Below are 14,602 nucleotides of genomic sequence, written 5' to 3' on the forward strand. Positions count from 1 at the left end.
CAGTATAAAACTGCTTCTAAATCAGGGCATGGGAGTATTCTGAAGAGGCAGTACTCAAAAGACTGGCCCAACATTTTAGTACAAGAAGAACCTGCATTGTTTTCAGAGTTCCTGTAAATGCTCACCCATTGATAAACATTGCTTTTCTAGAGTTTAATGCAGATTTGTCAAGCTGTCATCAAAGGTGTTGAATGTTAGACATAATAATAACTACAGATGGGCTATCTATTGCTGCCACTGTATTGTCTATATAGAGAGAGAAAGGGAGATAAAGAGAAAGGATACATATTGGATAATTATTTAATGTGGTCCAATACTCCCGTTGTGGGGTTCTAATGACAGCATATCAGTTTCTCTTAACTTTTGAGTAACTTTAATACTTTTGACTATTCACCGAATCCGACTGTAAAGTTACTCAAATGTGTAGGAGTAAATAACAAATGTAAATTACTCAAAAGTTTAAGTTACCTTTGTGAATAGCCCCAGGCCCTTCAGTTTGGTGGAGACATGTATGTTACACTCTTGAAGTAAATATAGACTCAGATTTTGTGAATACCCAAAAAAGTATTAAACCTACACAAAGGGGTAAATTATTCAAAAGTGTAAGGAACCTTTGTGAATCTGGCCCTAGGTTTCTAACTGAAACTGATGAAAGTAATACTGGTAGAGATTGTGTCACTTAAGCTGCATTTTTAACACATATTTTAAATAACTTTGTCACATAATATGATTATCCATGATACACATCATACTAGCCATGACAATTGTAAAGCTCTGCAGAGTGGTTTGTGACTGGCATTATGATGATGAGATCCATTTTTCTCTACGAATGGTAACATTTGTTTCATATTTCATGGTTCCTTGTGAAATATGGTTGTTGATACCACAGCATTTTGCGGAATAAAAACACTCAAACATGCAGTGCATAGTATTTATGCAGATGCAAATAATGTATTATCATATTATTAACACATTTGAATATGGGGAGGAACGAGAACTCATGAGAGGCAGCTTTAAATAAATCATGATTCCTGACCTTCCCTCAACAATGGCAATAAACAGCATGTTACGCTCTGTGCATCTGCATGTACAGTTAATTCCATGCTATTTTTGATGTATATGCAAAACTAACAGATGTAATTGATTTCCCAAAAATATTTATGAGAACTCATAGGTGAAAGTGATATCCTGCCACAGGAAATTGGGCATTTCAGCTATACCATGGATCTATTGTTAATCCCCATTATCTTATTAAAGACAGTGGGTGGGGTGGGGTTAATGGCCCAGTTGTTTTTCTCTGTAAAGTGTCTGCAGCATTGTATCCATGAGAGTCAGCTGTCTCTTCATTATTTCATTTGCCTTCTGCTTTGAGCACTTTTTGTTTAGATGTTAAAACTTCTCTTATTCTCTAGAACTGAAAGTCTGTGGACAGTTGGGTAGAATATTCTTTAGATTTAGGGTGATTTTTATACTTCGAAAAAAATCACCTGAGTGTCAGGAGTTCATATGATTCTGCATCTAATTTTTTCCTGAAATAAATACATAACTGATGATAACTGTCTAGCAGCTGTGGTCACAGTGTAAGGAGCGCTCATAGGCTGAGACTTCAGAAAAATGCAGCAGTATGAACATCCTGTTTTGTTTTAAGAACTGTCTTTCGGTTTTTATTTTACCTTGCTGCCTTGGAGAAGTGAAATGAACTCTTTATTAGGCTCTGAACTGTGTTCGGTTTAGCTTTTTCTTTCACATTTATTTCCACTTCTTGTGTCATGACACTGTTATCCACTTCAGATATTTCTAGCATGGCTTGTATTTCCTTGTCATGTATATCATTTTTTTCTGAAGCAGTTAAATTGTCTGAAATCTGCCCTTGCCAGAGCAATTGGAGGATTAGTATGGGTATTTTTATTGATGACTATTTCGCTTGGGATTAAGAACAGCAGGGTAGATCTCAAGTTATTTAGGCCCGATTTAGAGTTTGGTGGACATAATACTCTCTCATGAATGCAACAGAGTTCCATGCCCGCACCTGCTTTTCACTGCTTCGAAGCCACAAGCCTTTGGGAGTAAGCGCTACATAAATACTGCAATCCCAATCCGCCATTTTAGGAGAGCCATGATACAGGCCGCTGGTGATCTCTCACAATCCTGGGCACCCCAGGCACCAGAATACAGCTTTCAATGCTACTGCCCCTGTCAGAGTGTTGCAGCAGTTATTGACAATGCATGTAGGGCACGCCAGCACCCATGGGTGTGTGTGTGGGGTTGTGTGTGTGTGTGTGTGTGTGGGTGGGTGGTTGTGTGGGTGGGTGGCTGTGTGTGTGTGTGGGTGGCTGTGTGTGTGGCTCAGTGTGTTTGGGTGGCTGTGTGGGTGGCTCTGTGTGTGTGTGTGTGTGGGTGGCTGTGTGGGTGGCTCTGTGTGTGTGTGTGGGTGGGGGTGTGTGGCTCTGTGTGTGTGGCTCTGTGTGTGGGGGTGGGTGGCTCTGTGTGTGGGGGTGGGTGGCTCTGTGTGTGTGGGTGTGGCTCTGTGTGTGGTGGTGGGTGGCTCTGTGTGTGTGGGGGTGGGTGGCTCTGTGTGTGTGGGTGGGTGGGTCTGTGTGGGTGCAAATGCAATAGGTCTCGCATTTGAGTGATTAAGCTATTGACATTGTAAATAACAATGCTGTTTCTTTAAATATTTTAAAAACAAAAACATAAACAAAAATAATGTCATGAGCAATGCCAATAGCTCTAACTTTAACAATGCCGAAACCATTGCATTGTAAATGCTTGTTTTGTTTTCCTGAAACAATCTCTTGCTTTGGAAGTTTGGTTCTTACAAAAAAATGTAAAAACCTCGTTGAATGACTGTCAAAACCGGCGGAGGCCAATCACTATACTTTTTGTACAGTGAAAGGCATCACTAGTGTCTTTCAGTGTACACAAGAGAGCAAAAGTGACCACTGGGCCAGCAGCAGTTAACTCCAAACTTGGCATACTGTGCCTTCTGATCAGAGGCATCTTTAATCTGCTCAAATGTAACCCTTGGCATCATGGTTTTAGTTGAATACATTTTCTTTAAACAAATATAACTGGAAAATATACCACAGTATAAACCATATGTGCAGATGCCCATATTGCCTCTCGTGAGTTATAGACTCCGTCCCACACACAACAAGGGGAGAGGATATAGCCTGACGGCTAGAGCGGTCAACTGCAAAGCTGGGGAAACGTGTTTGAGTCTCGGCAGGGGATGCACAACATCCTGTGATTCTGGGCAAATCACTTAATCTCCCCGTGCCTAACAAAATGAATGTGTCCCTCTGTAACGCAACTAGTGCTCGTATGGAGTGCTCTGATACCGTAGGGTCAAGTTTGTGCTATATAAAACTCTGAAGCAAAAAAAATGGAAATACATTACATTTAATTTTCTCTGTGTATATAATATAAGACTATTCGCAGTCGAAATGCGGTAATGAAATACATTTTCAACTGCCATGCATATTCCCCCTGATTGTGCGCTTTATTTTGCTTGGGGGAAGAATATTAGCCAGCCGCTGAATCCAGATTGAGGACTCCAAAACTACAAAACTACCAAGGATATTGGTCGCTACTCCAGAGGTAAGCTTGGCCCACAGGGACGTTGCTCTGGTTGGGGGGCATGCATGCACTTGTGCTCGGGCGTACTCCCTCGTGGGTGTGGCGCTAGGGGTTCAAGTACTTACGTCTCTGGTTACCGGCTAACTAAGGGGAATTTATTATTTGAATAAGCATGTGCTGGATTGACCGCAAATTTAACCTGTGCTTCACGACTACATACTTGCCCCAAAAACGTTTACTGAACAACATAAAGAGTACAATGCCACCCTTGTAATGTACTCGTATTCTTCCACATATCTTTGCAACGCTCCAAATTTCTCAATGCAAAAACACCAATTGATGGACAGAATGCAGAACAATGTCATACATTCACCCCAGTATAGAGATCTGGGCCTAAATCCATCGTTTTTTTGCTCACCATGCCGTTCCAGTTTGAACCCAGCCATATGCAAATCAGTCTTGACCCTGTGCCTCATGGGTACAGTCCAGCCTGAACTGCCAAGCCAGGTCCTCCCTGGACTGGAAACAAGCATCCTAGGACTGGTTTCGGGGTTTCACCCCTCTTCAGCCAGGATAGCTTGATTCCAGTGGCATGGAGAGCACGGGACCCACGTCTGGGCATACCCTTCCCACTCGGGGTGACAAATGCAAAAACACCAATTGATGGACAGAATGCAGAACAATGTCATACATTCACCCCAGTACAGAGATCTGGGCCTAAATCCATCGTTTTTTTGCTCACCATGCCGTTCCAGTTTGAACCCAGCCATATGCAAATCAGTCTTGACCCTGTGCCTCATTGGCATCGCTATTTGATTGTCTTTGGTGAATGTGGTGATGACAGCCCATATGGGTCGAATTGGTTTGCACTACAATTCCCAGAAATCACGGCGGTTGCCGTACAGATTTTCCGAAGTATGGCAATTAAAGCGGGACATTTGTTGTAAGTGCGATTGTAATTTGCCCCACATGATGCCTCTGATGAGGGCAGTGACCCGAAACGCGTCACGCGTCACGCGTCACGCGTCAGGCATGGTATGGCAGGGTAATGGATTCCTAACTACCGTTTTCTTTGAGGATCAACCGTTGAACTAACTATAACGGGAGAATTTCTATGGTTTTGTACGAGTGAAATGTTCAACTAACTATAACGCCCCTGAAACCTATGTTTTTTTCAGTGAATTTCGAAGGTTTTTTAAATGCTAATTCCTAACTATAACGAACCTGATGGTTTTTTTCAGTGAATTTCAAAGGTTTTTTAAATGCTAATTTGTAACTATAACGTGTCTGAAACCTATGATTTTTTCAGTTAATTTTTAAGGTTTTTTAAATGCTAGTTTCTAACTATGCCTACAGTGGTAGGACATGTAAAGAAAGAAGAAAAAACACACAGAAAGAAGAAAAAGAAATGCAGAAAGAAGCAACAGAAGTCCTCAAAGACGAAGAAAAGTGCAGGAAGAAGGAAGACGTGCAGAAAGAACAAACAGAGGAGCAGAAAGAGGCCTTGTTACAAAATCATCCTGTACCCTCAACTTTTTCAGATGGGTACTGGTGGTAACTGACTAACCAGTCCTAGAGCCAGTGCTATGCTAAAAGACACTTAGAATACCGTTAAAACACCTACATACACTAGGGAACACTATGCGTTGGGGTACCCCTGTGATTACCATGGCCTCCTCTGTAAGACCCTAGTACATGATAGGGCAGGGGGATTAAAACTACCGCTCAAAACGCGCCACAGGGCACGTTTGCACACTGGTGAAGGGAGGGGCGAGCTGAGCTGTGGCCGCTTTAATTTGGTGGATAAAGTCCCCATGAATCCTGAGTGTCCCTTGGGTACAACTAGCCCACTAGGTACCTCCAGTAAGCGCCACATAGCTATGTTGCAGAGAGGTGTAAAAAGGGGCACGACCTGGACCACCTCTCTGCAACGCAGCACAGTGGCGCTTACTGGAAGCACCTGGTGGGCTAGTTAGCCCCCAGGGGCCCTCAGGATTGAAGGGGAATTATTTCCCCAACTTAAAAAGAGTCACAGGGCGTGTTTGAACACATCACCTTAGGCCCCGTCCCCTCCCTTCACCACTGTGCAAACACGCCCTGTGGCCGTTTTAAGTTGGGAGATTAAGTCTCCTTCAATCCTGAGGGTCCCTGGGGTCCAACTAGCCCACTAGGTACCTCCAGTAAGCACCACAGAGCTGCGTTGCAGAGAGGTGTAAAAAGGGGCACAGCCTAGACCACCTCTCTGCAACGCAGCGCAGTGGCACCTACTGGAAGCACCTGGTGGGCTAGTTGGCCCCCAGGGGCCCTCACGATTGAAGGGGAATTATTTCCCCAACTTAAAACGTGCCACAGGGCGTGTTTGCTCACGTCACCTCAGGCCCCGTCCCCTCCCTTCACCACTGTGTATACACGCTCTGTGGACGTTTTAAGTTGGGAGATTAAGACCCCTTGAATCCTGAGGGTCCCTAGGGTCCAACTAGCCCACTAGGTACCTCCAGTAAGCGGCACAGAGCTGCGTTGCAGAGAGGTGTAAAAAGGGGCACAGCCTAGAGCACCTCTCTGCAACGCAGCGCAGTGGCACTTACTGGAATCACCTGGTGGGCTAGTTGGCCCCAGGGGTAGGGTGACCAGATGTCCCCGTTTTCCCAGAACGGTCCCTGTTTTTGGAGAAGTGTCCCGACACAGTGTCCAGGTTAAACACAGAAATGTCCCTGTTTTTCATTGTTACGGCTGAGCATGCGCGCGCATACTCTCTTTGCACTGTTTACAGCATGTGTTGTCAGTGAGGTGAGTGCTGTAGCAAGAAGGGAAATCCTTTGAAGAGAGACATTTTACACGCAGCGCCACCTACGTCATTTTGCCAGCCAAAGTTTCTACTTTGAATAAAACAATATTTCTTCGTCCTGTAGTTTGTATTCATAGCCATGAAAACTTTTCAGTAGCCCTTATGCATACCGTGCAAGGATTAATGCATTGCTCATTGCATGTTTTATTCCTAACCAATTGATGCATCTGTGTTCTCCATATCAAAGCTATGACTTGACCTTTTGACTGACTTTTCAGATCACGGCAAAGGGTTTAGCTGGAAAGAAATTAAAGGAGCAGGGTTAACGCCTGTGGAAGAGGCGAGAAGCGCTGCTCGACCTTTTTGCTCAGGTCTTCACACTATTGCACTATGAGATGATACCAATGGCTAGAGTGCACTATACATATCCCAGTAAGGTAACATGACATCTCAGCAGTGACCACGTAAATGTGGGAGGACTGTGTGGTCGGCCAGCCTTTGCGACCCCTAAGGCAGTAATACCTGGAGAGAAGTGTTTTTTTTTACATTGGTCCAAGGCTGTCATTTGGCAATTTAGCATTCTGCAGTTTACCTCCCATGCTTTTCTGTCATGAGCAACTAAGCAACATTGGTGAGTTGTACTTTACGTGGTGCTGACGCAGCAGCTATAGAAATAAGCTTTGATAAAGCTAGTAAATCTGGCGTCTGCTAGCCTGTGATGGTCTATTGATTTTTGGCAAATATATGCTATAGTCCTTAAAAGTGTAAATGTAATAAAAGTACTAATGCTGCTGTGCAAAGGAGAGGGGTGCCAATAAAAGACCGCAAATTTGTTGTCTGCAATGCTTCATCTCTGTGGAGGGAGCTGCCATTGTAGTCCTTTTTCTATGTGTATGACAGCTGTCAAATTATGTCGATGGTTACGGCAAACCGGAGTCCTACTTCTATGTCTATGACCTGTCCCCGTTTTTTGTTTTGAGAACCTGGTCACCCTACCCAGGGGGCGCTTTTGCAGGGTGCTGCAGGGAGGGGGCGGAGCCTCCAGGGCGATGCCGGTCTTTTTTTGTGTGTGTTTTTAAGAGGGCTGTGTCCCCCCCCCTTTCTTTTCCTAATTTTTTTGGCCCTGGGCCTGACTCCTATTGTTTGGTTTTTAATTTTTTTTTTAAGGGGGCCACGTGGCCCCCTCCCGTGGCCATAATCGGCCCGGGGGACCCCATCGCCCGGGGCATGGCCTTTTTTTTTTATTTTCATTTAATTGGAGGGGGCTGCGTGGCCCCCCTCCTCAGGCCATTTATGGCCCCGGGGCCCCCATCCCCCGGGGACGGCGTTTCCTTTTATTTTTATTTTTTATTTGTTTGTATAATTTCGGGAGGGGGGCGGCGTGGCCCCCATCCCGGGCCACTTATGGCCACTTATGGCCCCGGGGACCCCATACCCCGTGGCCAGCCCTATCCGATGGGGACCGTGGGTGGGTCCCCAATCTCCCCATGGTCCCACCGGCTCCCCGCCTCTTGCGGGAGCCGGCATTGCTTTTCCACATTGGAAGCTGCTAAGATGCAGCTCCCCGAGTGGAAAAGCAATCTGCTTTGGTATTTTTGAAGAGAGAGCAGGTTTCCTGCTCTCTCTTCCAAATACCAAAGCAGAGTTTGCTATGGCAGGGTGGGAGCCGCGAGGCTCCCGCCTTCCCATAGCAAACAGCAGTGTCCCGGGGGTGGGCACCCCGGGACACTGCAGGAGCCTGCCCTGGGGGGTGGCGGTCCCCAGGGCCATGACAAGGCTCCAGGAGGGGGGCCGCGTGGCCCCCCTCCCACCATTTACAAAGCCCCGGGGGTAGTGGTCCCCGGGGCTTGGGGGTCCATCACAGACCCCCTAATTTTAATATTTAGAGCCCCAGGGAGGTGGCGGTCGCCGGGGTGTGTTGGGGGGTTCAAACCCCCCACACAGGTTTTTTTTGTTTCAAGAAAAACAAGCCCCGGGGTGTGCCGGTCCCCGGGGCTGCGGGGGGCCGTGAGCCCACCGCAAATAATTTAGATAAGCCCCGGGGGTGAGGTCCCCGGGGTTTGGGGGGGCCTTTGAGCCCCCCCACACATTTCATTCCAAAGCCCCGGGGGTGGCGGTCCCCGGGGCTGGGGGGGGCTGTGAGCCCCCCCCGCAATTATGTTTGAAAAGCCCCCAGGGGTGGTGGTCCGCGGGGCTGGGGGGCCCCCATCCCAAAACAAATATTGCCTCCGGGATTTGGCCCACCTAGGAGTGAAATATTAATGAAGCGCGGGAGCCCGCGCTTCGTTTAAAAAAAAATTTAGGCTGAAATTCATGCTGGGTACGCGAATTTTGACGATTTAAAAAAAACAATGCTTTTTTGGGCCCTGGGGGTCCTTGTGGGACCCCCTGAGCAGGCCTAGGGGGTCAGGGTGTTTCTACCCTGCCCCCTTTTTGCGCATGACTTTTTCTGTTTTCTTGTGCCTCGGTTCTACCGAGGCACAAGATGGCTGCCAACACTTCCTGGTTTGGAGTGTTGACAGCCAATTAGCATAAAGCTCGTGATCCTGCGCGGCCATAGATATATATGTGTTTTTACTTTTGATTTTCTCAGCAACTACTGAACGGATTTACACCATTTAACAAAAAGGGTTCTTTCTGAACCAAGAACTACCTCTTTGTCAAATTTGGTGTAATTCCGTTCAGCAGTTCGGGCTGTAGCCGTGTCTAAAGTTTCCTATGGGAAATTGCATAGGGAAAACACGTTTTGGGACCCCCCTTTTTTCTCGGCCCCCGCTTGCCAAAATCACCCCGAAACTTTCAAGATAGGAGCGGACTGGAGCGCCCCACGAGTTTAGAAAAGTTCAGGAAGATTCGTCAACCGGCGCCAAAGTTATTGGGAATAGAATGTTGAGAATTTCCTATGAAAAATAGGTCCTAACTATAACTATCTACTGGCGACCGCCAGTAGATAATATATATATATATATATATATATATATATATATATATATATATATATATAATGACAGTAAAAATAAAAATATATGTGGCCTGATAATACACTTGTTTTTAGAGCAACTGTACTAAGGAAATACACATTAGCACATTTATTACTACATTGTAAAATTTCAGTTCATTACCACAGCATATCAAAACTGACATGAAAAGCACCCTTTTACTTCTCATGGGTTGCATGTAACAATTACTTTAATAAGGGAAACAAATCTACTAATAGTCATGAGGTCTCCTCTGTGTGAATTTTCTATTCTGCACAAATGTAACCCCTTGCATCTTGGATTTGATTAAGTATCTTGTGCATAATATGTTAATTCCTAATATTGTTGAGGGAGTGGAGGGACATCATTCCTCACTCGAGGCTTTTACTGATATGTTTTGTGCCCCTCCACACACTCATCAATGAAAAGTTTACACAGGAGTTTGACTACACCCAACCCACCATGGACAGCCAAACCCGCTGCATATGGCCTGTGCAATGGTGTTGGACACAGGGTCTGCATTGAACAAGAAAGTTCAAAAAAGACATTCAGTTTTCCTTGGCTAGTAGCAAAAATTTTAAGGAATAAAGTCCTTGTGTAAAGTGGGTCCAGCAGCTTATATAATAGGGCTTTAAGGTCCCCGCTAATCTGCTTTCGATTGAGGCTTTGTCTTTCTTGCCAGCAGCTTACACCTTATGTGTAGCTTGTCCTAGAAACTTTTACTACACAGCATGCATCTAAGATCTAAGAATACGAATTGCTGTATAGTAGCCTTGTGTGCTCAGTTGTCGACAGAGCGGTTTCAGCCATTTTGCCCACGATGATTGGTACGCCGGGCAAGCAAACATTAAATGGGCAGTGCTTTCAATCGGGGCCTTGCAACATGGGCAGTTTTTCTCCTTGCTTGGGCTCCACTTTGCTGTCGCCTCACGAACAGGGAGAGTTCCGAGCCTAAAGTGGATGTAGAGTGCTCTATCTCTTGGTACTTTAATTGTGTCGAGAAAGGGCTAAAAATATCCAGTCTGCTTGTGGGAATAGAATTCTAGTGTTAGTTTGCCCATGCTGAGATTATGGTTCTCTTGTAGGTCCACCCATTCCCAGTATAGGCGTTTGAGTTCCTCTCTCCTCGGGGGTACCTAGCCGGCCCAGCAGCCCTGGAGACCCATAGCTGACAGCGTTCTTTTAATATCAGCAATCCAGCCTATTTTCCCGCCAGTGTCTAGACTAATAATCTCAGTCATGGCTTCTACATAGGAAGAGAGTTCAGGCGTCCGCCTAATGTGGGCCAAAAAGAGTAGGGGGCGCAACCTAGCTATGTCACCCAATGACCACCTACACATATCTAACAATAGGGGAGCAAGGTGGACGTACTTGGGTACCATGACCAGGTCTCTCAGAAATATGTATCCAGACCTGCAGAGCTCATCAAGTTTTTCGAACCCCCAGACTTCTGCTCCATAAAGGGCAGAGCTGACTGCTTTTAGGTCGTAGATTTGGAGTGCTGGGGCTACGGGCCTAGTATGAGAAAGGCGATATTCTTTCCCAATTACTCCAGTTATTATTTTATGTCCCAGCAAAATCTTTGCTATGTGGGGTTTCCAGGACATCTTGTCAGAAAATCTTACGCCCAGATAATCAAAGGTGTCCACCTTTTCGAGGGGGACACCACCTAGCAAAGGGCCGCTTTTGTATGACCTGTGGCAATTAAAAGCCATAAATTTGGTTTTAGAGATGTTTATGACCAATCCCATGTTATTGCAGAAAAGTTGAAATCTATTATTAACATGCTGTAACCCTGCTGGGGTCTTAGATATCAGCAGGGTATCGTCTGCGAATAACAGGGTTGGTATTTTGTTTTTAAAGTTTCATGCAGATTTATATGACTCACCAAAACCTCCCTGTGCTATCACTACTAGCAGAATCAGAATCTCAGAAGTGGTGCAGGCAGAAGAGAAGCATTGCCAACTCTTACTGCAACAAAATACAGTATTCAAAACAGTGCAAGTCTGGAATAGAGTTATTTAGGAGTGTTGTGTCAAATCCATTTGTGAAAGAAACTGAAATGGTCAGGTGAAGATTGAGGTGCACTTAAAAGTGTGTGTTACACTCATACCCCAATATCCAAGGTCAATGATTATTGGATCTAGGTCCATTGGGAGGAGTGTGTTACAATGCCATATCAGAATACCTGGGGTGATTAAAGATTTGATTGAGTTGCATTGGAAGGAATGTGTCTGTAATGCTGGGGATACATTTGAGGTGCATTGAAAGGAATGGGTAGTTAATAACAGACTATTTAAGATATAGCGTGATTCTGGATTGAAATGAGATGTATTTGGAAGGGGTGTGCTATAATGCAATAGGGGAATATCTGAAGTAATTCAGGACTGAATTGAGTTGCATTAGTAGAGGTGTGTTTCCTGTCATACTAGATTGTCTGGAACAACTGAAGAGTGAACTGAAAACATTGGAAAATATATGTTAGGCCCCAAAGTAGAATAATGACGGTGACTAAAATCAGGGTTGCAGTGCATGACTAATAAAGATCTAATTTGCTGCACTGGAATATCAAAGTTATGCAGTTTAAAATGAACATGCATTGGAGATGATGCATTATGTAGTGTGTCCTGTGCACCTCTTTTATTCCTCACAGACCTGATAATTTTCTAAGTTTGAGATATATGCAACAGATTAACGCAATTATGAGAGTTACCTTCTGAGGGTCAAAGTTGCTCATTACTGGAATCTCCATAGCCTGCACCTGAAGCAGGCCTGAAAAGAGCAGACCAAGGCTTATCCACATCGCAGACATGATGGTCTTCAAGGTCTCAAGCTGTCTGTGACTCTGGGTCTTTTATGGCTGGACTACTCTGTCTCCTGAGGCTCAGATGTTTTCTGCGCCGGACACTGAGCATTTATACATCTCACTACAGGAAGTAAAGCAGGAAGGTTATTTGCTGCCAAGACTTTGTTATGTAACACATTGCACCACTGGAGATACAAGAGATATCTTGATGATCTAATGTCACTTTTATGCTGTCAAATACTTGACTCTGCTTGATAAAACTGGCTTAGTTTCTGGTTGCATGCACTGATTAACAAAAGATCTTAATTTACGGTTAAGTAATCTCCTACATTGGTTTCTTGGCATAGCTATTCTAGCTTGCTTGCTCCAAATGTGGGAAGAAGATAAAGTGCAAGCCAACTGTAGGTCATGAGGTGATCCCTAAATCTTAATTGCTGGACATCCATGTGAGACTCCAAAACATAGGAGAGCAATGTGTGATGGTTTTCACATAATGACATGTTGCATGAGTTTAAAGTGATCACCGGGCATGACAAGGCAGTAGGGAGATTCATCATATTATTGAGGTGCAAAGGTCAACTTTACTGAGTAGAAGAAAGCAACTGTAGAGTATGCAATTAATGTCATTGCTAAAACTCATGCGTATTCACATGGGATGAGATGATATGCAGTGAAAATGATGTATTACTCTCTAAGGGCCTCATGTACGTAGCCCAATACCGGTCGGTAACGGCCGATTTTCGGTAATTATACCGTTACCGACCGGTATTTAGGCTGTTGACATGTAGGGGGCTCATTTCTGTAATCGGTAAAATTACCGAATCGGTAATTTTACTGATTCGGTAACTACCGAATACAGTAATGAGATGTAGGGGGACTGTGTGGTGGGTGTGGGGATTCGTTATTTACCACCAACTAATAGTTGGTGGTAAATGACGAATAGGTGTGAAAATGCATTATTGTGCACTGTGAAGTGTGCAATGTGGCAGACATACATGCCCCTAGGGCATGTATGTGCGCCACATGTGCACACATGGAAGAATCAGGGGTGCAACAGGGTGTCAATGTGACACCCTGCCACCCTTGAATGTGCTCCCCCCATTACCGAATCGGTATTTACCGATTCGGTAATGAGGCATACCTTCCCATTGATTCAATCAATGGGAAGGTATGCCTCATTACCGAATCGGTAAATACCGATTCGGTAATTACCGACTTACTCCGATTCGGTAACATTTACCGAATTTTTACCTACATACACTTTACCAATTCTTAAATACCGAATCGGTAAGATTCGGTATTTAAGAATCGGTAAAGTGGGCAGACTCAATCCAAGCAAGATTCCAAAAAACTGTTTCCTGATCTGTACTGGACAAAGCAAGTCATACTGTGTTTCCCCTTTTGTCTTGAAATTGAACAAATGCAAGTTTGGGTCTTGTCTTCAGCCCTTTTAATCCTCTAAACCTCTAGAAATTAGGGAATTTATTGGTAATGTTGCTGTCTGTCCCTTGTACTGCTTTAGTGCGTATTCCAGACCACTGCTACCCCATCTTAAAAATAAGAGCCAAAGCATTAAGATTACTTTCTATTTTGCCCGGAATGGCCATGTCATGAATGCAAGAAAGGTATTCCACAATGTCAATAATATAATCTAGTAACATGTTCCCCACATTCAATGTGTGGTTCTATTGTCTTTCTCTATGTATTAGATGTTCTTCTTCCACGGAGTGCCTTTAGGCGTAAATCCAACAGCAAGTCCAGGAGTGCCCAGCCTCTATTATTGTGTCTTTTGTCATTTTTTAGAGTGATGTGATACCAGAATATAGTTGTTAGATTATTCTTTAACAAAATAGTGCTAATTGCAGTTAATAATGGAAAATCTACACCTAGTGTGATGATTTCTTTGTAAATACTATTTAGAACACAATATATATGTACATATAAATTACTGAAAAAACAAATGGTTACACTGGCGTTATAGTTAGGTTTTGTAATAAGTTCTTACTTGGCATTAAAAATAACCTTAGAAATTCGCTGCAAAAAAATAATTTGAAGGGACGCTATAGTTAGGTGAACATGTTACAGTTTCAAACTAACAAAACAACTGAAACTCAGCAGTGATAGATCTCTCAAGTAACTATAACTCGTGCCCCAAAGTATCTATGACCCACGCCCCCACCGTGTACAGTTTTGTCATCAATAATGTAATTTCAAATGTTTCGGTAATGTTATCTATGATATCATAGAACATGTCATGAGTGATGTAATATGTGGGGTAGTTAGCAGTTCACGGTGAGGGCATGAGTTATAGTTACTTTCAGGCATGAGTTATAGTTACTTTCAGGCATGATTTCAATACATTTAAAAGTATTTGTGCTTTGAGACCCGCGAGGTTCCCTCTGGGACCACCCCCACCAGGCTAGTGCCAAAAAAATGAGCTCACTTAATGGCCAA

The 14,602-nt window shown here is 44.2% G+C and overlaps 1 protein-coding gene across 1 annotated transcript in view; it reads right to left on the reverse strand.

The window, feature by feature from the left end:
• Window positions 1–12,154, reverse strand: part of LOC146868513 (olfactory protein-like) — a 31,373-nt gene extending 19,219 nt beyond the window's left edge. The window contains exon 1 of the mRNA XM_085615637.1: window positions 12,056–12,154. Coding sequence (XP_085471763.1) covers window positions 12,056–12,154 — 99 coding nt within the window. The remainder of the gene's footprint in view (window positions 1–12,055) is intronic.
• Between the last annotated feature and the right edge of the window lie 2,448 nt (window positions 12,155–14,602).

Source organism: Triturus cristatus, chromosome 1_2, assembly GCF_964204655.1.
Source record: "Triturus cristatus chromosome 1_2, aTriCri1.1, whole genome shotgun sequence".
In the NCBI taxonomy this organism is placed as follows: domain Eukaryota; kingdom Metazoa; phylum Chordata; class Amphibia; order Caudata; family Salamandridae; genus Triturus; species Triturus cristatus.